This window comes from Lethenteron reissneri, chromosome 12 (genome assembly GCF_015708825.2).
Source record: "Lethenteron reissneri isolate LAM-NWPU_2019-01 chromosome 12, ASM1570882v1, whole genome shotgun sequence".
In the NCBI taxonomy this organism is placed as follows: Eukaryota; Metazoa; Chordata; class Hyperoartia; order Petromyzontiformes; family Petromyzontidae; genus Lethenteron; species Lethenteron reissneri.
The window spans coordinates 11,418,976-11,446,173 of NC_083790.1; the positions used below are offsets into that span (position 1 = coordinate 11,418,976).

Consider the following 27,198-nt stretch of genomic DNA (forward strand, 5'->3'; position numbering starts at 1 on the left):
AAGTAATAGACCGCACCCATAAAGCCGTGAGGGGTTCACTCCATTTCTGTCGATTAGGTCGACACGGCATTGGGCTGCAATTAAGTCAGGGCTATTAAGTAATATATTTGTTTTACAATAAGATTTGTGCATTCTTTTTGTCAATGGGTTTGAGACTGAAATGTAATGCAAGACTCAAACCCAGGATATGACTGGCGCTGGCTCATTATCCTGATGAAAGGAATCACATTGGACCATGGGTGGAGTTTGCGGGGGGGGGGGGTGCACGGGGAGGGGCAATGCCCCTCCCAAACTGGGTACCTTGCCGAGTATAGAAGACAAATTCCGCCAATGTATTCGCTTCAAAAGCCTCCCAACTGCTTCCACGACTTTAGCACTGAGCCCAGTTTTCAGAGGCGGCCGCCACCAAGCTCGGGTTCTTGGGTCTCGAACTTTGACCCCGAGCTAGCATTCAGAAATCTAGATAGGATTCAGGGCTGAGGGGGAGTCCCAGAGGAGACAGGCGAGAACCCTCTTATCACATTGTCATGCTTTTAGATCAGCTTCTTACTCGCCAAAACAAACACAATCAAAATCACGTGTCCCTGAGCCACCAGGAAGACAACTCGAATATCAAAACAGACAGGAAGTGGGACATAACGCCACCAAATCCTTGTATTTGAGTGGACAGTGGGGGAGAGCCGAGCATGGCAATGACCAACTCTGAAAAGTAATTAAAAAAATGGCTTGACCTGTGTACTAAAACCCTGCTTATTCATTCGGTGTTCACTTAGTCTCAATCCAGTAACACAGCCAAACCAAGGCAGAGGAGAAAACAACTAAACTAGCCTATGGGAAATAGAAGACGGTCACTAATGTGGAGCTGCCACAGAGAGCACTGTTCACCCCCCAAAAAACCTCCTGAGAATCCATCGTGTCAAGCTTGACGAGAGTATGAAAGCTCCAAACCACTGCCCAACAAACTTCTGCCAGAAGGACACCCAATCTAGTGGGCCAAGAGACCGTCATGGCCCTTATAGAGTGAACGTTAGATCTAGGAGCCAAACCCTGAGCCATGATCGTGTACACCTTCTGCATACATATGCAGAACTGAGTTGCAACTCGCTGCTTTAGAGCCGCCTCGCCCTGATTCCCCCCCTCCGATGAAAACTAACGATACGGTTACCGTAGTGACAGGAGTGGCAATGTCGTAGCGAAGCAGGACCTCCCTACCTGCCATATCCTGTTTGTAGATGCGCCAAAGCCAGAGGGATGGCACACAGCTCGAGAACATCTATACAGGCATGACGATCGAATGATGACCACTGACCCTGGATTGCGAGGGCCCTGTAGCGGGCACCCCATCCAAACGGGATAGCATTTTTCAACAATCAGCTCTTCCTCGAAAAACTCGAACAATTTTCCCCACTCCAGGTAGGCAGAATGAGACCACCACAGATGATCCCTCTTTTCATCTGAACACAATGACCCCACGCTGCCTGGGAAGGGATTCCGTCTCGCCCGGAAGGTACCATTGAAGAACTTGCAAATATTAGGCAAGCCCAGTACATGGCATCATCCGATGCAGCCATGTGCCTCAATGCCACAAAGAAGGCACAAAAGTCATACCCCCGTGGGTAGCCAGCAGGTTTGCTGATAGCAACGGAAGTTGCTCGACCTTTTCGGGGACCACGAAAGCACGGACTTGCATTGTCAAGACCACCCCTAAATGCTTGAACCTCTGAGTTGGGGTGAGATGGCATTTGGCTGCATTGAGCATGTAACCATGGGATTGCAGCGGACCCAACCCGGGAAGTCTCAGACTCTGCCCAAACAAGCGGGTCGTCCAGAAAGGGTTGAACGTGGTGGCCATGATGCCCCTAACACCTTGGTGAAGACCCTCAAGGAGAAAGTGAGCCCGAAGGGAAACACTGCCAAAGACAACCCAGCATGCTAAAGCACAGGACACACCGATGAGTTGCCACTGCTGATTCACAGATATGCATCCATTAGATATATGAATTCCAGCCAATCCAGGGGCCTTGCAGCCCTTGTCATGGCCACCAAGGATTCGAAAACAATGTTATGCCTCGAGAGCCCACATCCAAAAACTTCATCTGAAGCATCCATAGAATGCCGGGCCACCTGCAGATCGTGCCGGATCTTGAGAAGCTGTCCTCTCTCAGCCTGGCTCCATCGTGCCTGGTTCCCAGGCAGTTAATGGGTCATGATGGTCGGTTAATTTGAGCAAGACTCCTCCGTGCGTCGTGCCATGTGCACCACCATTCCTGCAGCCTACCATAATTCGCGAGCTGTTACCCGTCAGCTTCTTCTCGCGGTGTGCTTAGGCTCGATCAGCACTGCACAACCTGGGGTACGATATTACTCGTCCCCTAGCTGGACCTAGCACCAACAGCTAGTAGCTCCTAGTGCAGGAGTTACAAGCAGTTCTGGGCGATAGCTTAGACATCTAAAAAACAGTCTTCCTGGTGGCGGGGGGACATGTAATGAGGGGGTTCCCCTCACCCCACCTCTACCCTGGAGGGACGGGGAACCCCTATTAATATTTCTGAGAGCCAATGTGAGGTTCAGGGTTTGAGACAAAGAAACTTGTATGTGGTATTGGCAGTCAAATGATCACCTTCAACTTGTATTGGTAGGTTGATTGGGGTGCAACGGTAGGGAGCTGTTAACTACCTCGCCTGGTTTTCAGGAGATCGTGGGTTCGATCCCGATCTTGACGCCTGTATATTTGGAGCTTGTATTTTCTCCCCGTGTTCGCGTGGATTTTTCTCCAGGTCCTCCTGTTTTTTCTCTCTACATTTTGAAACGTGCATTTAGAGTATGTGGCTGCTATACATTTCCATGTGATAAACCACTTTGTTGAGCTATCATTTGCGGCCAGGTCGCATCTGAAAAAAAGAGCTATAAAGCTGAGTGGGTCTTACCTTGTAAAATAAAAATAAATATATCTAGTTTTAGTTTGATATAATTCATGTCATGTTGTGGACAGCCATCCTAGAGAGTGCATGGTCACATGACCTTGCACAATTACTGATAGACAAGTTGGGATGTAACGTATTGACTGGTGTACTGGGGCTTGACTACAGAGACACTGCATACAACCCACCATACCAACGCAATTTACAGAAGTGAATTCTCATTATGCAAAAACGCACATATATAGTGGTTTGGCAGTACTGTGTGAGTTAATGGAGGTTTTATAAATTATTTTTAGAAATGTATGCATACATTACACTGCATGTTATCGATGGTAAAGTATACCCAGTGTGGAATGGTTATGTAGTTAAGTTACAATGTTGAGCATTCCTTTAACTACTAAATTGGAAATGCTGATGTCCTTTAACTTATCGTATGTTTTACTTTACACTTTGAAAACGTACCTTTTGGTTGATGAGTTTTTCAAAGCAGTGACCATGATTTGTAGTTTGATGTACACGCAATGTGTTGAGCTATAGATGTCCAGGAATATTAATGGTTTGAATTAAACAAGCTATAATTACATTACCCGTATGTTGCTCAACATTGTTTAACATTTTACTTACTACCTTTGAGTGACAATTATCAGCTAATCATTTGAAATTATATTCGATGAGTTTTTATTTTGAAGATGTTTTCAAATAAAAGTATGCTTAGGGAGATGCGATTGTTTTTAGCTGAATGTATCCTGCTCTCAGTGTGTTAATATGGAATGTGTTGTTTAGTGCTGCATCCAGTCTTCAGTGATTCTCTAATTACTGGGCTTGAAAATGTATTTTAAATATATGTTCCCATTTTTGAGCTGAACTAATCCATGATTGAATTATACATGATGCTGATGGTAATTAGTATTAGGTTGCTTAATTTAATAATTAAATGTGATTTAAATGACCATTAATAGTGTATTTACGAATATCACGTGCAAGCATTCATGATGCGATGATTTCTTTTTTATAAATAAAATTTATGGGGTGTAGGGAGCTCTGGGTAGAGGTTGTACCTTTGTTTTCTGGTAGCTGCACTCAATTTTTGAGTGGACGGAAACACTGGTCCTCATCCATCTCCTAAATCTCTGACGTCTGGCTCCTAGTGCCACACCCCGGTAAACCGCTTCAGCTGGCGGGCTAAACGACGCGAGGGGGTGATGTCAACACTGCATCACTGGGCGAATGAACTCCCACGACGGAGTCACCGGCCAGGGCGGAAGGGTCTCGTTAGGACCCAACGGCCAAGTGTTCGGGACTAAGGCGCGCCACTTCGTTACTGTGGACTGCGGCTGTGGCCTACCAGCTATGGTTTGAAATAGCAGGGAAGGTGGATCTCTTCAGCCTTGGAAGGCCGTCTACCTAGGAGAAGGAAACTCTGATGTAAAACCTACGGCCCGAGGACCTCGCTGTCACCGTCCCAGCTTGCTAGGCCATGGCAGACGAACCCCGGGTTTAGAGGGTGGGGTCAGTTCTGCGCACACTGCACTCCACTTGAAAGCTCCTTGCGCAGGCAAGAAGGAAATCTTCACGTCTACCCCCCCCCCCCCGGTCTCACTAAGTCCTGTAGCGATGGGAAAGGGGCGAACTCGGCAGGTGTAAGATGACACTGGCAGCCGCAGTCTCAATCCTGCATGCAGGCGGCTCAGACGCAAGTGGTCGTCTGATGATGACCTGGAAACGACATCATCACCCGGCAGCACCCTGAGCGACCAAGCAGCCTTTTCTAGGGACAGCACTGCTTGCTCCACACGGAGAGGGGCCTAGAAAAGGTGGCCTAAACAAAGCTCGTCTCCTCCTCCCTCAGTTGGCTTACCGCGGTCAACGGGCATCTTCATATGCGGTCGAATTACATCAAAGAATCGACGGCGCATCCCACTCGCCTTAAAAGGTGGGAAAGGACTCAAACTCGCATGCTGGAACATCAGAACCATGCTAGACTCAGCTGACAGCACTCGACCTGAGCGATGATCTGCTTTAATTGCACACGAACTCGCTCTGCTGGATGTTGACATCGCCGCCCTCAGCGAAATCCGCTTTTCAGAGGAAGGCAGTCTGAGGGAGCATGGCGCAGGTTACACTCTCTACTGGTCAGGTAAACCAGCGACAGAGAGACGCCGTTCAGGTGTCGGCTTCATGATCAGGGACTCTATCGCTACCAAGCTTGCAAGCCTGCCAACTGGCCACTCTGACCGCATCATCTCAATGCGTCTACCACTTCGTGACCAACAACACGCAACGCTGCTCAGTGTGTACGCTCCAACTCTCCAGGCAGATCCCGCTGATAAAGACAAGTTTTACTCCGACCTACGCAGCCTTCTGCAGGATATCCCAGCTGACGACAAGATTGTCATCCTTGGCGTACTTGGAAGGCACGGCGTGGGCAGCTGCAACGACAATGGACGCTTGTTACTTGAACTCTGTGCGGAACAGCAGCTTTCCATTGCCAACACCATCTTTCAGCAGAAAGACAGTCTGAAAACAACCTGGATGCACCCTCGGTCAAAACATTGGCATCTCATAGACTACATCCTTGTGCGCCAGCGTGACCTAAAAGATGTCTTTCACACCAGGGTAATGCCCAGCGCCGAGTGTCACACAGACCACCGTCTTGTCCGCTGCAAACTCAGCTTTCACTTTAAACCCAGACCAAGAAACGGTGGCGCCCCGAGGAAGAAGCTCAAAGTCTGCAGCCTTCAGTCTGCCGCGATCAAAGCAGCTTTCCGGAAAAGCTTACGATCTAGGCTAGAGGAACCGAGCTGCCTAGGAGACTCGCCTCCGATTCCTGAAGTGCTGTGGGACCGCATCAAAACTGTTGTTCTGCAAACATCTGAAGATACCCTCGGATTCTCCACGAAGAAAAACAGAGATTGGTTCGATGAGAACAACTTAGAAGTCCAGGAGCTGCTGTCAAAGAAGAGATCAGCACACCAGGCCCACCTCGCCCGACCATCCTGCCCGCACAAAAAAGCAGCCTTCCGCCTGGAATGCAGCACCATCCAGCGCAAGCTTCGAGAGATTCAGAACGAGTGGTGGACCAACCTCGCAGTAAAAACTCAGGTTTGCGCTGATACTGGCGACTACAGGGGATTCTACGAAGCCCTAAAAGCGGTATATGGCCCCTCGTACCAAATCCTGAGCCCCCTGCGGAGTGCAGATGGGAAAAAACTGCTCACTGAAAAGGAGGGTGGGCAGGGGCTGGGTGGGAAGGATGGGGAGGGGCTAGGTGGGGAGGGTGGAGAGGGGCTGGGTGGGGAGGGTAGGGCTGGGTGGGGGGGTGGGAGGGGTGGGGTTGGGTGGGGAGGGGCTGGTCACCCCGTGGTGCCCTTATAAAACTCAACGTTTAACCTACTCATGCCGGCTTGTGCCCGCCCTCACAGTCGGCCATATTTGCGGAATACACCACGCCGCCGTTGACCCTGGCCATTGACCGAGCAACCCAACGCTCCTACCAGCTCCCTCCACAGCAGGAATGTGTTTTGGCGCCACTGGCGCCACCATGGGATTGTGGATTGTTCACCACTGGAGGAGGTTAATCAAAGTCGGCTCGTGGTATTTGCATTGCGCCATGCAAACGAGGCCGTGCTTCTTTACAGAACCCAGTGTGCGACGCGCGATGATGAAAATGTCAGTTGAAATCAGAAAAGGCCAGTTAGATTCCTTTATTGTTTTAACCAGGTGACAGAGCGCAACTGCGATCAGCACGGTTGGCTGTGTACGGTGCGATAGAAGTTCAACATACATAGATTGAAACAACACGCCTTTTGAAATGGAATGCTAGGTTAATGTAGGTGAATTTAATCACTTGCCAACAAGACCTGAGGAACAATAGTTTACATAAATATGAGTTTTAGAACAGAAATATACAAGAGTAACATGACATTAATTAGGTACAAAAAACTAGCTTCATATGCAAGATGTAAACACATTTATATTAGTACAAATGATAACAGTTGAAATTAAATAAAACATACTTGAGGTAAATAAATAGAACTCTGCATCATTATAGTAAACTTTAAAGATCTGTATCATCCCTAAAACCACATTTTGGTCCATGGGTCAAAAGGTCGACCACTTCAATTTTTTTGCACTGGCACTTTTGTCATTTGGTGAATATTTATTCGTTTGATAAACAAAAAATCACCTCCATATTCCCTTGAGATGGAATATTTGCATGGGTGCCGAGGGTGCCAAGAGACCCATGGACAGAAATGGACCAAATCGTTTTTCCTGGTAATAAGCAGATCCTGGACCATCTTTTTGGTTCTTCACAATTCACCAAGACATGAAAAAAGAAAATTATTTGTGTATTTACAAATATTAACTTTGTGCAATAAAATAGATCAGCTGATAAGCGTGTACAGTGAATTACACACCAAATATTATCATGCTCATGAGACTTAACCACAGTTTGCAATGATGCGGGTTCCAGATGTGGACCTGTAGACAGAGCAACCTGCCATGGCAAAAATGACAGCAACTCGTTTTGAGAAAAAGAACTGACCTATGTCATTTCCTTTTAAAAACGATAAACATAAAAAAAGTTTTACCAAGTAAGCCCCACTGAATCGTATAATAGCTCTTTCTTCAGAAGCAACCGGGTGACGAATGATAGCTCAACGAAGTGGCTCATCGTGCAGAAATGTATAGCAGCCAAATACTCGGAACGCATGTTTCTAAGTGTGGCAGGAAACACTGGAGGACCATTTTCAATAGCCTACCAGAATAATTACAAACATCAAGGTCATTGTGGAAGGTGGGAATGAGTTTGCTCAACGATAAACTAATGCAGCATGGGAAATTGAATCGCAACTCATGTAAGGTTATTATTGGAGCTGTGCCCTAGTTTATAATGGCATGAATGTTGAATAATTGGTTTTGGAAGTGCAGGTTCATGACATTGGTAGTGAAGTTTTGGAGTGGGAATATTCCCATAAAGAGTTGAGCATGTATATTTCTATGTATATACACATGCATCTGTGATATATTGCACATCTAGTAGGTTAACGTGTTTGTATAATATATGTTTTATTTTTTATGTGTACATATACTTCTATAACATTTGACAATATAGTCATTTATATATATAAGATAGAGGTTTTCATTTACGTCATTTCTTTACCATCGCTATATTTATTTCTTATTCACAGTCTAAACCAGATGAAATATTGCAGTTCGTTAATACTGCCAACACTATTCGTGCATTGGTGGCATAATATTTTCAACACGCACATATAAGAACACACGCATGGAAAGTATAAGTACGTAAGTGCAGAAACAAACGTGACAGATTCACATTGGAATTCCACGCAGTGCTGCATGTTCCATGTGAAAGTTCTGGAAACGCAGTCAATCAACGGACTTTCAGGAAAGCTACTGCCATTGTTTTGTTCACTTTCGCCTTTTTCAGTTCATCCATGTCACTTCATGCCACTATGCATTAAACCCCAAGCAATGCCCAACCAAGAGGTCACCATTCTCTTGGCTCTTTAATGCTAAAAGCAGACACACACAATCTTGCTCTTTGTTACTGCGCACAATAATGTCTCTCAATAGAAGTTGAGTGTAGCCTTGGGCTGACTCAATGCTTTCTGTGTATTTGGAAATGCACAACACAAAGCACTTCATGCAAGCACTTGCATGAAAGCACAGCCAACTCTGCACATGGTGGAGAATCGCGTGGCAAACACCTTTCCAAATACACCTGGCTGAGCGGCAGGGTTGTTAGGCCATCACTGGTAAACCCACCATGCTCTACCCATCCTGCAATCAATGATAAATAATTCACAGTACAGGATTATTTGCTAGAGTCTGCATCATATAGCTCGAATGCGCAAAGCCATTAAGACCCTTTAATGTTCTTATGCAAGCGAGAGCTGAAGTCAATTTAAAATCTCAAATCAGCATGTGATGGTATCCATCTCTATCGGTGCCCCCAAGCTCGTGGTGTTAATTCCACATTACAATGCGAAGTATCAATCTCACCAAAGCACAACCACTGCCGACTTTCTACAAAGTGGTGTTCATGTTTTTGGCCAGGATTTGAACTGGCAACCTTCTGACGCAGCAGCACTTGGACAGATTAGACCTTACCAACTGGAGCAAAACTGTATATTCACTGATGCAGGAGATGACTGCCCTGATATTAAAAGTACAGGGCTGTAAAATGCACTTTGAGATATAAAAGAAACGAAAGCCCCAAAGCCTAATAAAATGCTGGTTTAATGGGACAAAATATCAAGATTGGATTTCCCGATGTATTAATTATGTAACACTGATGAGAATTAAATTATTTAAAGACAGATGCCTCACTCTTCATTCGTGAATATTTTCAATAAAAAAAACAAGATTTTGTTTGATTTTTAGGTGCCAGTGACAGTCCACATTGTAAATTTGACATTTGATAAACAAATCGTTCATGAACAATTTACAACTCCGTGGCATTCATCATGCCAGGTGGTGCTGTAGTGAGAGAAGCTTGACTCATTATTGGAAGGTTGTGAATTTAAGATTTTAAAAAAATGGACTCAATGTGTATCCGGCGGTTGCGAGAGACTACACTCGAAGTGGGGGGGGGGGGGGGTATTCTACAGGCTGTGTCCTTTGGGGCAGCGACTCTTTCTGTAAGGAGTGTACTCGTTTGGGAGTGGGGAGGGGGGGGGGGCATTTATACTCAAGTATGGGACGGGAGTAGAGGGAAGGAAGTAAAAAAGAAACAGGTGAGGGTGGGGGGGTCCAGGAGCGGCTGCCAGATGAGTGGAGGGGGGTGTTAGGGAACTACAGACCGAAGAGCTTTCCTCTCATTTTGAGGCCTTCTATTCGGGGGGTACAGTAGTCAACTACTTCCTTCTGTTTCAGAGCCTTCTAGGGGTTTCTGGGTGGGGGTGGGGGGGACTAGGTTGAGTGGACAGGAAGGTGGGTATGGTTCGGGAGATAGGGATATAATTCCATGTAGGAAGCGAAGTCGAGATATCCTGTAGGTGCGGTGGGGAATTCCTCTGGAAGAGAGTGGGGAGGGGGGGGAGGGATTATTTACACCTAGATATCTGATCTGGGTTGGCCACCATCTGAATGGCGAGAGTGCGTCTGGAGGCTTGGGAGAGACTGGGGAAAGTGGCATTAGTTCCGATGTCATTGAATTCAAATCACAGCCAGAGGTCGTGGGTTCGGATACGGTTGGCAGGATGTCGTCTGCGTCGAGATTGATTTTTTTTCTTTCATCGCCTTGCGTATTCCGAAAATGCCTAGACTGGATCTGAATTCCAGTGCAAAGAGAAAAGAGGTGGGGGGGGGGGATGCCTTGCCTCGTGCCTCGACTCAGTTGGAAGCTGTTGGGTTTGACTGTCGCAGGAGGGTTTGGAGTATAGCTGCTTGCAAGTGTCTATGAACCGAGTGGGGAATCCGAATTTTCCAATGGCCCTTGGCAGCTATGTCAATTGCATTTTATTAGAGTTCTGATGTCAAATCTCTGCTTCGATTAATCATGTTTGAGTTTCGCTGACTAGGCTCAAAAGAAAGGTGTCTCTGGTGTGGAGCAATCAGTTTCAAAGACAATGCATTTCTTATCAGAGTATGTTTTTTGTTTGCATTCTGGCCACAAGTATTGTGGTTAATGCAGACATGATTCCTTGTAAAAAGGTTTCAGTTTATTTTGTTGACAGAAAAAAGGGGAAAACCTATTCTCATTATCACGATAATGGAATTACATCACGGGACAGATGATCACATAATTTAACAATCATAATTTGGGCTTGTATAGTTTCTAAATGTCCTTGCGCAGGGTGTTAGAGGCCATTTCACCTCCGTGTTGAATACATCTGCGCTGTACTTATCGTCACATTGTTGTGGAACCGCCCATATGAATGCCTATACCGATACCTGCCAAGTAACATTCAGAATCAATCTGTAAACGCACGATCGAGTTCGTCATAGATCTGTCGAGACCCAGGTGTCGTCAACCTGCGGCTCCGGAGACGCACGCGACTCTTCAAGGACCGCTGCTTCGTGACGTTATTAAGGGCCACCATCTCGTATTTACCACGTGCATTGAGAGTCTTGAAATTTTTAGTTTTTTTTACCCCTGGTCTAGACCGACATACTGGTCATTCTAGTCCTATCAAAGACCAGTACATAGTAGTCTCTGTACATTCATATATAGTCTGTCCAGTCTGGCACCAACCTCATGCTATGGTGGACTAGTTTGTAAGTGAATGCCCTGTGTAAACACGCATATATCTGTACTGTGTAGCCCTATGGGTGATGAATACATAATCAGCATGTCCCATAATGCAAATGTCTCATTATCCGTATACCTGCCTAGTCCTGTTGATAACAACCTCTACATGACTTCTATCCCTGCTCAATCCTCGCCCCAAGTCGATGCTCTCAAACTTTCTCACTGTTTGGTCTTTGCGCCGGCAATTGCCGAAGATCCATTGCTGGCCACGGCGGAAGCCACGGCCGGAACTGTGCCACGATTTGTGGTGGTGGTGGTGGTGGCGGCCGTGGCGGGGGCAGTAGCGGGGGCCTTGGAAGGCGTCGTGGCAGGCCGCTGTGCGCGCTTGTTCTGCCTCTCGCACAGCGCCTGCATCTCATCGAGGCTGTCGTGCAGCGCGCGGGAGAAGTGCTCCGAGCCCGTGGTGGGGTCAGAGTGGAAGCTGGAGATGCAGAAGATGAAGTGGTTGTCCTTGGGGTTGTAGGAGACCCCGTAGCCATCCGGCACCACGGGGCCATAGCACATGAATGCGTCCATCGTGGTGGGGATCTGGGGTTCAGGGGATAGAGGGATGGCACTGATAAATCACACGCGCATTACTCCTGCATTAAATACATTTTCGTTTATTTTGGGCCTCCCTAAGCTGTGTCAGTCAGGGCTTCTTTCACCATATTTCATCATGCTGGTAAGTGCGGGCTGGTGAAAGGATGGCCTAGGGAGATGTCACTTGCCACCGATGTGAGCTGTGGCTGGGAATCAAATGTTTATCACCCAAGTCTCTAGTGTTCTGCAATAACCAAAGCGTTACCACCCGATCCTATGCAGAAATATACTCCTTTCTTTATACGAGAGTTGGAGGTGGCTGGGTATTGTAATGTGCGACTTCCGCTACACATCGTGTAGAGGGTACTTCTTTATTCACACACGGGCACAACACAGGCCAACCTTATCTTCTCATTCTGAGTACAACACTTAGATGTTAGCGCCTCTACTGGCTACACACACGGTCGATCACACGGCGTGGTTCCACCCGTCCACTCTCGGCTCTGTCGCTGGCTGGCGGCGTGCCGGGAAGGGTGATGGAACCCCGCAGGAGATCTTCCACGTGGCCGGACGATGGAGAGAGATCACGGCGAGTAGCGACGCAGTCCGGACCCAAGACTCCACACACGAACCCCGAGTCCTCCTCCGCCCACACTTATGTCACCGCAGGCGCGGCTAGGCTCTGCCTCTGGCCACGCCCTATCATGGAACCTTCGAGTGGGTTCCCGAAGCATCCCGGCAAGCCCCGCCCTTTACCTTTGGCCCAGATAGCTCTCCCTTTCGGATTGGATGCTGTTTTAGCATTGCCTGTAACCGTGCTTCCCTTTTCTAACCAGCAGGTATCATCATGTCATTACAATATTATGGGGCCACATATTGTGGGGGTCAAATGCGGCCATACACTCATTTCTTCGGTGTAGTGAGTGGATAGTTTCATCCAAGTATGTATGTATGTTGAACTTCTTTCGCACCAAGCGTAGCCAACTGTGCTAATTGGAGGTGCGGGGCAAGGGCAAGTCACCTATGACTGCATAAAAGCATTAAATTCAATTCACTTAATTCGGCATACTTCAGCTCTATTAATTAAATATGTAAATGGTATTGACATGCAATGGACACTGCAGAGTATACAAGAAGGGTTAACCCCGTCGGGGAAAAAGAGCTTATCGAATTGACTTGCGAACGTAGCTCTGTAATGTCAACTTCCACAGCCGTTATCTGAGACAAGCTGGTGAACTGCTCAATTCAATAGCTTCAAATTGAATAGGGATGTAATTGTGTAAGTATATTTTGGTAAATAAGTAAACAATGTGTATCTCTGCTCTTCCAATGTAGTTTAAATGGAGACCACAAAAAATATTAACTCTGAGCACAATACATCTCTTGCTTTCCTTCTGACAGGTGCATGCATTACTTCTATATCAGTCAAGAGAGCTTGACCTTAAGAAAGCAACATTAACCCTCTTGGCTTTGAATATCGATGCGTGCGGGAGGATGGTAAAATGTTAACTACCTCGCCTGGTATACAGGAGGTTGTGGGTTCTATCCCGACCCTGACACCGTACATTTGGAGTGTGCATGTTCTCCCCGTGGTGGCATGGATTTTTCTCCGGGTCCTCTGGTTTTTCCCTCCACATTTAGAAACATGCATTTAGAGTATTTGGCTGCTATAAAGTTCCACGTAACAAGCCAACTTCGTTGAGCTATCCTTTCTGGCCAGGTCGTTTCTGAAAAAGAGATGTACAGCTCAGTAGGCCTTACCTAGCAAAATAACAAAAATAGTTTAGTTATTTTCGTTTTAACAAACGTCACAAGAGTCGCATGACAGCGATGTACAGTAACTGGAAATCTGGGCAATCTTGAGGGTCCGGTGACAAATAATTCCCGGTGATATCACAGGTGGCTCAGCTGATCACAGTGCCGAAATCTGGCGACGCGAATTTAATTGAAAACGCCAAAACTTCGAATGTAAAAAACGTGCACATTTTCCAGTGTGCAATTAACAGCATAATATTGTAACAAAAATATTGTAAAAAAAATCCGATTTGCACACGTGGCAATTATTTTTACCGACTGTAAGGCAGAAATGATTTAAGATGGGCCGAGAATGATTAAGGAGCCAATTAAAATTCAATTAACACAGGTGCAGTGGTGAATGGCATGGGTCCCTCTTGATGCTACTCGGCTCTGGATGACCGCCATCGGCCCCGACTGGGGTTCCCCATGCCGCATAATAGATTATTGATCTCGGCTGTGTCATCGATAACTCGGAGTCGCGCGTATTGCGCCGCTGCCACTCGCTCCACCCACACGCACGCGGGAAGGTGCTCACAGAATGAATCGATTCAATTAGGCCCACATCGATGATCTGAATGTGTTTTCTTCAACCTGAGATTTAACCCCCAACAACAAGCATTTACATTTAAGGCAGGCACTAAGCCCAATAATGTTTGTTTTAAATGGAACTTAACCCAGTATCACATTTTTAGCTCTAAAACCTGGTTTAGATGTGTCCTGTAGCTTGCTCCGTTAATGAAGGAAGGCCTCACCACAGCTCTTCATTCTAATGATATTCTAAACACACGTTTCTAAATGTGGAAGGAAAAACCGGATGACCCGGAGAAACAATTCACGCGACCATGGGGAGAACATGCAAACTCCAAATATACAGGCGTCAGGGTCGGGATATAACCCACGACCTCCTGTATACCAGGTGAGGTAGCTAACATCTCGCCACTTTGGCGCCCATTGAGGTGCACAGACAAGAATTTACTTTGACTTCACGTTATATCTCCGACAGTGTGAAACCAAATCCCGAACCTGCACCCGCGTCTACAAACAAATCAATCAATAACACAAGTGATGCGGTGAGGAGGGGAAGCGCACACCTGGCTGGTGGACATAGCGAAGAGGTTGCTTTGGATGTAGGTGATGTCCTTAAACACCTCGGGCAGATCGTGGTCCAGCTCGCGCGCAATCTCCCGTAGCCCCAACATGTGACAGTCAATGGCCATTCCTGTTATAGCCTGAGACAACATCATCATCATCATCATCCGCGATCAACCTACTGCTGAATGAAGACTTCCCCAAACCGTCGCTATCTCTCGCTGCCCCACGATGTAACGTTGTACCTCTGCACACGAGCCGATTTCATTGCTACATCCGTGTGGTGTGCACCTCCTTGGCTGCAATTCCATCGTTAGTCTCAACCACCGGTCATCATCCCTTCTGGTGACATGTCCTGCTCAAGCCCGCTTGCTATTCGTAACAGCCAATGTCACATATTTCACGTGCGTATGCTCTTTAATCCATCTGTTCCTGCAATTATATGAGCATCTGACGCACCGACACAACCTCTCATTTCCGTGACCATTGTAACCCGTGCTGCCGGCACCGGACCAGCCCGGAGTTTTATGCCAGAGCCGCATGTCCCCACTGGCGAATCCACTTTGTGTGCCTGGCTCCCTAAGTGGGCCTGAGCGCTCCCTTTTCTAACCGTGTTACACGCGCAGAGGGGGTCAACAATGGGTTAACACGGAAACGAGATGCGCGCTGTGACATATCCCACGTGGTATCACCATTGGGGTCATGTCATTGTTACATCTACATGACAGAACGTTTTAAAACATGAAAACAATTGCTGTACTTAAACATAGCCTAATCCAGCAATGGCTTTCGGGGTGAAAATGTCAAGGATTTTGCCGCACCGCCCTCTTCTGCCCACAATGCCTATTGCACATGTCCTTTGCTCATGGTTATCACCCATCCAAACACCATCCAGACTGAATCCTGCCGAGCGTCCGAGATTGTACGTTGATCGGGTGCATTCATTTGTGATTTTGGTTATAGCCAATAAGATATTTGTGTATATATGCACATACACACACATACGGGATATAATCACTCACAAGTATGGTGTAATCCGTCTGTGCCTTTATCGCCTTCCACAGGAGCTCCATTCTCTCAGCATCCTGAACGGAGGAAATTGTGGTCACAAGGGGAGAGGAGAAGTCCCTTTATGAAAAGCTGAACAAAGTGGCAGGGAGGAGGGAGTGTAGGCAGTGGAGGGGTTACACTGGATCAAAAATGAGACTTAAGGCGAGCGGAGAGGAAAAGGCAGATATTGGGGGCAAGCTCGGCTTGGCGTTGAAAAATGATTAAACGCATTTCCTGGACTGTATATTTTTTGTATATATATGAAATGTTCTCCCTGGCGTTTGCTCCAGGGTAAGATCCTATTTCCAGTCGTTGGCCTTATTTGATACGAGTTAAAGAGCCCTGAATTCTTGCACGAGGGAGGGAGAGGCAGAGGGGGCAAGAAGGTTGCATGTATTTGGGAAATTACACAGGGTTTTATGGGTTTTTTTTGTTGGTGCCTTTTCAGAGGTAGTTCGCACGCTTTCGTGCTCATATGACAAAGCACTCTTGACCCACGCAGCTGTTTCCTCAATGTAATCATTTGCAGTGAAGTCGTAGGGGGTATGGAGAAATCATTGGACGGTTGAGTTATTTATTTACACTTTTTTTCCGGAACCCCAAGGAAGCCTCACCCCGGTAAGGGAGACTCCCAGGAGGGTCGTGCTCCGAATATTTGGTTCAGTTCCCCAGGGAGGCGTTTTTGTAATGGGATAAAATTAATATCTGGACGAAACCCACACCTGTGAGGGTATAGAACTTAAATCAATTTTAGTGGTTGAAGTATAATCATCAGCCGTCAAGTATGGGGCAGTGCCCTGATCAAATAATGGTTCTGATCAGTGGCAAAAATTCCACATTTTCATGGCAGGGGCTTGAATATGCATGGGACAAATTTTTACTTTTCACAGAAGTAGTACCTGTTTTTGTCATAGCTACCACTCTATTGGTACCTGTAACTGCTATGCCACGCAGAACTATCATCATTCTAAACGTGCGTTATACCACGTTTCTAATTAACTTTCTTAACTTGAAAAGTTGTAATTTACTTGGACAAGTTATTTTGTAATTCAATGGGGAGGTCGAACATGTAGACGTCCTTTCAATAAAGAAATCATTAAAACAATTTTATGATTACATTTTAGATGCAAAAAATTAGTTGGCATGTGAAATGAGCTACCTGTGATGGATTATGTCCCGTCACAGACAGTTTTAATCAGGAACAAACTCTAACACAAGGCTTAAATCACCATCGCATGACAGCGGTGATCGCAAATACAGAAAAACTGTATGGGTCAACGTATACTATTACATTTCTACTTCAATAAGTGGAATTATTTTTCCTACTTCTTATTGTAATGCCAATGTATGTAGAAATTATTACTGGTAGGAACCATCTGGTTCCACCAGCCCACAGGGGATTATTGTGTCCGTCCGTCCGTCCGTCCGTCGTGCATCCAAAAATAGGAGGGGTGGGGCTGGGTGGAGAGGGGAGGGTGGGGAGGGGCTGGGTGGGGAGGGGAGGGTGGGGAGGGGCTGGGTGGGGAGGGTGGGGCTGGGTGGGGAGGAGCTGGTCACCCCGTGGTGCCCTTATAAAACTCAACGTTTAACCTACTCATGCCGGATTGTGCCTGCCCTCAGTCGGCCATATTTGCGAAATACACCACGCCGCCGTTGACCCTGGCCATTGACCGAGCAACCCAACATTCCTACCAGCTCCTTCCACAGGAATGTGTTTTCCCTTTACACTGGGGTCAGACACACCCTTGAGAGATCTGATTATTCAGACGATGAGTGCCATCTTGCACAAAGTGAAGTCTCTCATCCCCGCCTGATCCACCATACCCCCACTTCCCAAGTCATAGTATTAGGGGCACAGTCAGAAAGGCACCATTATGAGCAGACCGGACGCTTGGCAATTTCATTGCAGCAGGAGGAGTCCGTCACCCCCCCACCCCCACCACGAGCCCTCCGTTTTTTCACTTAACGTCATACGCCGCGTGCTATTAAGAGACTTGCGCGAGACACCGATGTGACCCTCCCCCCCTCCCGGTACAGACGGGGTCATTTTCATCAGAAGGTCACGCTGTGTGTCGCTTTTTGAGTGATTTTCTGTTGTCGCTATATACGTGTGCGTCAGTTTAACACGTAGGCTGTTGCGACCGATATCATCCATAGTAGAGGGGTTTTTGGGGGGGGGGGGGGGTTAGATCGCGTGAATATAAATGTGTCGTTAAACCCGCCACCACCCGACACAGCCAATTAGTAAGGTTTGTCACGTAAACAAAACGTGTCGATTCGTTACTAATTCAGTACACCGGTTGTGTGTTGGAGTGTAAACCCACAACATTTACAATTCGAGTACGACATTTCGCCAGTAATTTCAACCAGCATCACCATGAATCCTCCTGTTTCGGTCTTAAATAGAGGGATACACTTGTGAGCCAATTTGGAGCGAAGGGTTAATGTATTCATGTGAATGACAATGGCTATATATTATTGGTTTGGTTATTCACAGTTATTCATGTGTGTGTGTGAACAATCTTATAACAGAGCCGTGTTATCCAATAGGCACAGTGCCTACGAAAACTAAAGGGTCTACGAAAGAAAACTTTGAGCACGTTTTTTATTCGTATGATAAAAAACATTTAACCAATTATATCTTCTTGAATAAATGTATCTATATAGCAAGGATATGCACAGCGTTTCAAGTGAGATCTGCTTATATGCGGCACACAGCGCGTTCCCATTGAATGAGGGCACAGACTAAATAATGAACATCTATCCAGCGGCTGGACAAAGTCCGCGTGAAACAAGCGAGTGACAGTGGCGGTCGTGGTCACATGGGACAGCAGCGGTACCAACTGTCGCGTTGTTATCACTCAGTCAGTGCCGGATTATCCCAGTAGCAAAAGTAGCTACAGATGATACGGGCCCCGCACTTTAAAGGGCCCCGCGCTAAATGCTTTCAAGCTATCAATTCCGGTTCAGTTATTCTGCACTTGCTCTATTACTATAATTCTATACCGCCTTCAACTTTTATGAACGACTGGGTGTTTAAGGTTAACGATTTTTCGTATTATCTGGCGTTATAGCAAATGAAAAAATATAATTACTTTACTATGCAAGCTAAAAATGTGTGTTTTAATATTTATGTTTTTATTTTATTTTATTTAGGGTCCCTTTATAACAGCTGAATCTGACACTGCACTCAAGGCCTACGAAACAGAAGCGCCTACGAAAGCTCTAATCTGGCCCTGTTTTGTACCGATCCCTTTGTGGCCCGATGCGACACTGCGCGGTTTTCAGCGGCTGACTCGCAACCAGAAAGCATGCGAGTTCAAATCCTAGCCGGGGGGGTGGGGGGAGGAGAGGATTTGACTCGTCAAATAAATAAAAAATCAGACCGCGTGATGCAAATGCAGGTTGATCCACAAATAATGACAATGTTTATTATACCCTTTGTTTCGGATATGAATGCAAATTTAACTCATGAGATTTCATTTTAAAAATTAAGGTAAACTTACCCTGATTGAACTACCCTAACCCTAAGATCTAAACGCCTTAACAAAAAAAAGTTAGCTGCGTTTAAAAATAAAAGTTTTTATGTTTCGATAATATGGACAATTTAGTATGAGTGGTATTGAGTGAGAAGTGAACGCGTTTCGTCACCAGGGGTGTGGGGTTTGGGTGTTTGCATCGGTTGAGTGGTCCGCGGGCCAAAGAAGTTTGAGAAACACTGCACTGGGTCATCATGAGACTCCAGTTCAGAATTAGCTGAGCGTGGCGTCTGGCCAAGCACCTGCCACTGCGATTATAGCGCTCAATTAATCATACGAAGACGGCAGGAGAGATGGTGAGAAGACGTCAAATAATTCGGAGGCCACGACTGAACACGTTTCTACTAAATAAATGAAGTGATTGAATAAAACGAGAGATACGTTTGGCCAGCAGTGAAAATGTACAGGCTCAGAACAACAACAACAGCAACATCGGAAATAAAATGAAGATCTCGACGTTTCGGCAGACTCCCCCTTCTCCACCGTGTACTCACGGACACGCCGGCTGCTGCCTCCCCGGCCTCGCCGAGGCTCGCCGACGACCTGCCCATGGCTCGCACGAAATCCCAGGCCTCCCTCGTGGCAGAGCGAATGTTGTCGACGCGACCCTCCTGGAAGCGGCGCAAGGAGGCGCTCTCGTACGTAGACACCAGCCGCCCGTGGCACCTGCAGAGGAAGGGCGGGGGGTGGGTAGCGGGCAGAGAGGCCTTGAGGAGGTGCGACTGAGAAACACTGTGGCAGGGAAGAGAGCTGATGACCGCGCGAGAGTGCCGTGGTGGCACCGTTTAAATATCGGGCAGCTTCCTCGTGTTAAACGACGTATGTATGTCGAACATATTTGCCCGAGCAGATCACCAGTTGAAACAGTGTCCAGTTATAAACTTTAGACGGACAAAAACATGTCTAGAATAAGTAACTACGATGTCATTTGTGACATCAAAATCCACGGATAGTATTTTTTGCATCGTGTTCAAACTTGACAATTATTTAACGAATTGTTTAGGCTTCGTGGATAGTGGTGTGGCTCACTGCATGTGCTTTCCTTCCATGATGCACAATAATTCGCTCTCGGACCTCAAACTAAATATCTCTGAGAATTTACATGTGAAGAGAAAAAAAAACCGTGATTTCATTGATAAGGAAGACACTTTGACTTTCAATGTGTATTTGAACACTGTGATTGATAGTACAAAAGATATGACGAGCAATACGTTAAATAATTTTCATTTCTCCATGTATGTACGTTGAACTTTTTTCGCACCGTACGTAGCCAACCGTGCTAATCGGAGTTGCGGGGGGAGAATAACAAACTAAACACGAAAATCAGTTCTCAAGAAATGAGTTTCTAATCGAAGCATAGCTCTAGTCGCTTTCTAATATCGGAAGGAAGAGCGTTCCAGACAGTCGCGGAAGCTCATCTAAAAGCGCGCGCTGCGGTGACCGTCTTTGTTCGATGGCCAGCCAAAAGCCGCTGCGAGAATGACCACCGGAGTTTTGCGAGACGTTTTTTGCTCCTTGACGAAGCTCGACACGCATGTCTACATAGATATATACATGCACAAGCCCCACATTTATCGTCCATTCATCCACATGATATGGCAGACATGTCCAGAAAATGAACATATCTACAGATAGGCACGAATTATTATAGCAACATTTGAATAAAGGGGCCAGATGCTGATGTCTGTGTCAGAACACTGAGCCACTAAGGATAAGAGATGGTTTAAATGATAGGGGGCTGCCTAATCTCAAATTGGTCATGTATAAGAGAAGGCAGACTTTAATCGAGGCACATGCTGTTTATAAATACACAGATTGCCAGGAGAATTAAGGTAAGAGACGTAAACTGTATACACAAGAGGTGCACTTGAAGATCAGCCATGTATAACACGAGATTAATGAATGTCGAGGCATAGATACCATCTATTGCGCTTCTATGTGACGGGACAAATATAATAAACTCGTGTAGTAATCACCCCTTTGTCTATGCACTCCTGGACAAAGGCTTTCCACGATAATTCAGTCGAAGGGAGTTGCTTTTATTCTACTTCACTATGTTGTATAGTGGAGGTTTGTGAAGATATTCTTTTGGTGTTTCGGTAAAGTCACGTCGATAGGTTCGAAACGTCGTAGTTTTGCGTGTTGCGATCGAAACGTCGTAGTTTTTTGTTATATTTTGTTATTTTCTTTGAACCTATCTACGTCACTTTACCGAAAGACCCAAAGAATATGAATTCCTGCAGTCGCGAAAGCTTTAAGTCAAGATGTGTTTGTGAAGATGTAAATCAATCACAGTGTTCAGACATAGACAAAGATCCCCCGTATAGCGGTAACAGACTGTTAGGGACAAGTGCTGTTAGAGAGCACACGAGTGGGTGGGTGGCCAAACATCGCGTCCATAGTCTCCCAAGTGGCGATGTTTACACATCACACACACCCTCATTACACACGTACACACACACACACTACTCATGTACACACACACACTACACATGTACACACACACACTACTCATGTACACACACACACCCACTACTCATGCACACACACACCAACTAATGTACACACACACCCACTACTTATGTACACACACACACCCACTACTCATGCACACACACACACTACTCATGTACACACACACACCCACTACTCATGCACACACACACCAACTAATGTACAGACACACCCACTACTTATGTACACACTCGCACATTCCCTTCCATACCCCAAAGATAAAAACAAAACTCAGCTTGCTGTTAGTGAGTACCTATAAAGGCCGGCACGGGACACGAGGGGGTGGGTGACCAGCACCACGCCCAGCCGCCTTAGTCTCCCTGGTGGCGATGTTTGCATACTGCAGCAGCTACTCATTTGAGGCTGAGTCGACCTAGGGGAGGCCCAGGACCGGTTCAAATAATCGTCACTGGTTTTGGCCGTGAACGGGAGTCGAACTCGGGAGGTCAGGTTCATAGGTTCGTAGCTCCAAGACCAAGACCCCCCGTAAAGCCTGAAGATACTGTTTGAGCAAGTGCTGTTAGCGAGTGGCACCTATGAAGGCCGGCACGACACGCGAAGGGGGTGATGTTGCCAGCAACACGTTCGGTCACCTTTGTCTTCCCAGTGCTTAGAACAATGACATCAGCTAGGGCCTCTTGATTGAAGTCTGAGTTGACCTAGGGAAGGCCCAGGACTGGGTCAGATTCTACTCACTACTTATATCGGACGTAGCCAGGATGAATGTCAGTTGTTCCCTGGATCATTCAGAGGATGATCAATCTGACAATAGTTTGACATCTATATAGGTTCTCGACCCATATAGGACTTCTATTGCTAGAAGCATTTCTCTTTGTTTGACTAGGTGCAAGTTCTAGTAAGCTTAATTAAATATTGAATCCAATCATATCCCAAGGACAGCTGTTATTTCACCATAGAAGAGTGCAGATGCTTTCATATTCCAGATTCGTGCTAAGACACTGGCACACAATGGCCTACTATTGCATACGATGATACCATAAAGAGCCCTTCAAGTCCACTTAGCGGCACCTTTTCTTTAGTTTCATAAATTCCGAGAATATCACCATATCAGGTGTCGAACTGTCACATCCATACAAAGTGGACCTATAAACTCTGAACTGTTTTTTAAATGATTATTTTAGCAGGTAAGGCCCATTGAGCTATATCACTCTTTTTCAGAGGCGACCTGGCCACAAATGATAGCTCAACAAAACGGCTTATCAGCGCAGCCACATACTCTAAAGTCTGAACGTGTGACGTTGATTCTAAATGTGAAGGGAAAAATCGGAGGACCCGGGGAAAAATCCACAAGACCACAGGGAGGGAGCGAGACACGCAAACTCCAAATATATAGCAGGCGTCAGGGTCGGGATCGAACCCACGACCTCCTGTATACCTGGCAAGGTAGATAACATCTCCGAGCCACCGCGGTTCATTAGGCTCTGTCAGAACTGGCCAAGCGTGGTGGCTAACGAACCGTCCGGCGCTGTGGTCAAAGCACAAACTCACCGAGGAAGATCACGAATGAAGATCGTTACGAGTTCAAAGGTTAACTCATCCCTCTGGAATAAAAAAAGCATTGGCCTATCCTTCACCCTTCCCCTTCTCTTAAATGGTTCAGTTGCGTTGGGATCATTTCTGTGAACTACGTCGCCTGCGTGAGTGAGCTATGCAACGCGCTGTAACGAGCTCGCATTTTGTAACAATAAAAAAATAATGCACCGTGGGCCACCACCGACACAGGAATGCCGACAGCGATGGGAACCGCCCCACGGGGTCGGTGGAGCAGAGAGACACTTTGACTCAACTATGCCCATTTGATTCCGCTCTAAACGGCGTCATAAAATGCACCAAAACAACACCAAAGTACTATTCGCTAATAAGATTGAACATTTTGGCAGCGCCTTTGACAACAGGGGTGCTATTTTTCAATAGTTTTTTCCATTTTGATTTTCCTTCTTTATTTAAAGCGATTGACTTTACCAAGCACTACACGACAAGAGAAGATCGATTTTGCACGCCAGCCGTTTCCTTCCGCAACTCTGATGTGCGGGCGTGGGCGAGTTTTTTTTGGCGAGGAAATGTTCGGTGGAGCTGCTGAGTGTATGGACATGCGATGTGCATGCATGCACGCATTGTGCATGTGGGTATTTATCCAGCGGAGGAGGCTGGTGAAGGACGCTGCTACTGGGCAGTTGGGGGCAATTGCCCTCCAGCAACAACGGTTGGCAGAGGAGCGACGCTCACAATGCGGAGCGCGGGGTGGATAAAATACAGGAAGCTGGTACCGTAAGGAGCACAGGTGGTCTACCAGTCATGTCAGTCAGTCAATACATAACAACTGGGTCTGTCCTGTGACCTCCTGCCAGCGAGCCTTCAACACTTTGTGAACTCAAAGTGTACCTAGCCTGACACAAGTGATGTGGCGACATCACCGTCACATAGTGGTGAAAGGCAGTTGTTATTATTTGGTGGAACGGTGGTTGCAGTGGTTCTTGCACTGTGCTCCGATCTGGGCTCAATTGCCTGCTCTGGCGAGTGATATCTAATTATGCCCTGGGTAGCCCCTTCACCAACCATCATGGAGCAGCGCAGTGAAGTCGAGTCATGTCGTGAAACTGTTACAATCCTCAAATCCGTTTCCGGTACCATTTTCCACAATTGCGTATCTCGTCATCGTTTGCGGTGAAATTCCGAAACCAGTAAACGTTATCTCACCTGAGTGTTGCGTGACGCGTCTTAGGAGGTGCACAAAACATGCTGTTGAATAATCTGAATATGATGAACCCACGACCGCGGCCTCGCCTCCGCCGTCTCAACGTGGCCCTTTCCCCTCTCCACCAGCCGTGCTCCTCGAAAGCAGCCGCCCTCCCTCCCTCCCCCAGGCCTCATTCGTCTCCCCTCCTCTCGCTCCAGAGCCACCCTCTCTCCCCTCCTCGTTCACGCCTCTCTCCTATATCGCCCCCCCACCCACCGCCGTCTTAATCTCCTGCCTTTGTTCCAGGTCTTTATTTTAGTTCGTCGCCTTTGAAGGGGCTCTAACGGGATATCCAGCAATGGGCTACGAGTTAGATGTGACGGGGCTGTTGAGTAACTGGGTTATTTCACCCCCATATACTGCTCTTGCATCGGTCGCGACAGTCACCAAAGCCCACGACTGATTGACGTGGAGTGGCAGTGGATTGACAAAGGGCAAATATTTGCATTGCATTCACAATTATTATAATGCGTATATTTGTTTAGGGCGGTGATGCAGTGGTGTGAGGCACTGCAGAAGGGGCCACTCAATCTGGTTGAAATTCCCGGCCTGGCACATCAGTGGCACATGGCATCCAATCACTCTTGCTGTGCCTTCTCAGCACGCATAGCTGCTTATTAACAGCAATTAATTTTATACACTGACACGGCATCATATATTTTCCTTTGTAAGCAAATATATGAACGTTCAGAGTAGCAAAAAAAAAAATCCAAAGTGTTTCCCCGCTCAGGGGTTTGAGCAGTGACGCAGTGCCTAACGCACTGGCGGAGTAAACCCCACAGACCTGAGTTCGATGTCCGGCCATGGCCAGCATCAGTGGTGAGTTGCATCTGAACTGGTCCTGGACAACCGCAAACTTCGCCGACCTGCACTGACCAGGGTGGATGAACTATGCTTCAATAATCCCCACGGCTGACAAAACGGTGTGGAGCGGGCCCTTCTTCCACCGTAACACTACGATTGTTATCATCGCCATCGACTAAGAGACACCGACCACAATGCAAGTGCGCGCGTGTGTGTGTCACCCACTTGTAGTGGGCCAGTTGCAGGGCCACCTGTACGTAGGCGTCGGGGCTCATGCGCTGCTGCTTGATGAACTCCTTCCCGTAGCCCGAAAAGCGGTCGATGAGGAGGTCGAGATTTTCCACCACCCTGCGGGCGGCACGCACGGCACTCACTCACTCCCCTCCCTCCGTGTCCTACAGCGGTTGTGCAGCGGTGGCATTACGCACATGCATTGCGATTATTTAGATGATATTGCTGCGATGCATTTTCATGTGATGAGCCACTTGGTTGAGCTATCGTGTGGCCGTGTCGCTTCTGAAACATAAGTCAATATCTCGGTGGGCTTTGTCTGGTAGGATGGGTGATGGTTTAGTGTTATCTGTATGTTTTTGGATGATTTGTTTTCCTATTCCTATACTTTGTACAAATTTCGTGTTTTTTGTATAGTTTGTCGTTTTATCGTCCTCACCCGTCCCTACTGGACATCTGCGAAAGAAGAGCTTCATAGCTCATCGGATTCCTCCGGTCTGAATATTCACATTCTGTGACCTCCTGCCAGCGGGCCTTCGTCACTTCACGTAACGGCCTCAAAGTGCACCTAGCACGGCACAAGCGTCGTTTGTTTGGTGTTGTTGGCTCACGAGTCGAGGTTCCGCGCCGCGAACGCCAAGTGCTCGTGAATCTCGGGGCTGAGCTTCCAGCGCAGGCGCCGCGGGGCCGGCAGCTCGCACACCGAGTCGGCGCGCAGCAGCTTCCTCTGGGACGTGTCCTTGCTGCGCACGCAGTGGCACACAACTTCATCAATCGCCACCGTGATTTACATACAACGGTTAATATTTATATAACATTGCTCACATGCCTCTTATTTGCAGAATCATGTCTGTTGGCAGGCCGGTGCTCTGTTACATCTTGTGCTGCACAGTGATAGCGGCCACTGTGGAGTCTCCTTGGCTGAAGTGCAGCAGAGCATTGGAACGGTTGAGATGAGATGTGAGAACTCGGCATTTAAGCAAGCGCGTTATTAATGTCAATCCTTATCCCTATGTAGCATCGAGGTGCAACCACATCTCAAGGTGGACCTTTCGATGAATGGAACGATGGATGCATCCATTCAGCAATGAAGATTGATTCTTACTTTGACTGTATATGAACCAATTAATTATTTTCACATTTATGTAAGTTATTTGTTGTTGATATGCTAATGTTATGTACTGTATTGCAAATCAATTGAAGAAAACTGCACACATGAGACAGAATAAAAATTACACAAATTTGGTGCAAAAAAAAAGATTATTCTTGAATTGAATCGTGACCCTGGATCGTGACATTTCATCAGAACGCTGAGGAGTAAACCATTCTCCGCGCCTAGAAACAGATTACAAGCATCAACACACTGAGACAGTTAAAATGAGTCCATATGACTGAAAAAGAGACATCTTGTCTCACTGGGCTGTTAGCTGGTTATTTAACAATAGTAATCTATTTATTGGTCTATCTGCGACACCAGAAAATGGGACACTGAGATATGAGACATTAGGCCATGGGAAACAATGCGATAACACTTTAAATTGTAATTGTCAAGTGCTGTATGGGATTTGTGCAATAGTATCACATAGAACAACGAAGGCACGTGGATATTGCTCTATGATCTTTAACATCTACTTCCCTGTTTAAAGGTATCCAGTACTTTTTATCTGCAGGTATTCATCAGTGACTGGCAGAACT

The 27,198-nt window shown here is 46.7% G+C and overlaps 1 protein-coding gene across 2 annotated transcripts in view; it reads right to left on the reverse strand.

The window, feature by feature from the left end:
* Positions 1-6,682: 6,682 nt before the first annotated feature.
* CHAT (choline O-acetyltransferase) overlaps positions 6,683-27,198 on the reverse strand; it is a 91,978-nt gene continuing 71,462 nt past the window's right edge. For both annotated transcript variants that reach the window (XM_061550718.1, XM_061550719.1), the window contains 6 exons: positions 26,115-26,246; positions 25,498-25,620; positions 19,691-19,862; positions 15,630-15,692; positions 14,610-14,747; positions 6,683-11,727 (listed from right to left, as the gene is read on the reverse strand). In XM_061550718.1, coding sequence (XP_061406702.1) covers positions 11,359-11,727; positions 14,610-14,747; positions 15,630-15,692; positions 19,691-19,862; positions 25,498-25,620; positions 26,115-26,246 — 997 coding nt within the window. In that variant the 3' untranslated portion in view covers positions 6,683-11,358. The remainder of the gene's footprint in view (positions 11,728-14,609; positions 14,748-15,629; positions 15,693-19,690; positions 19,863-25,497; positions 25,621-26,114; positions 26,247-27,198) is intronic.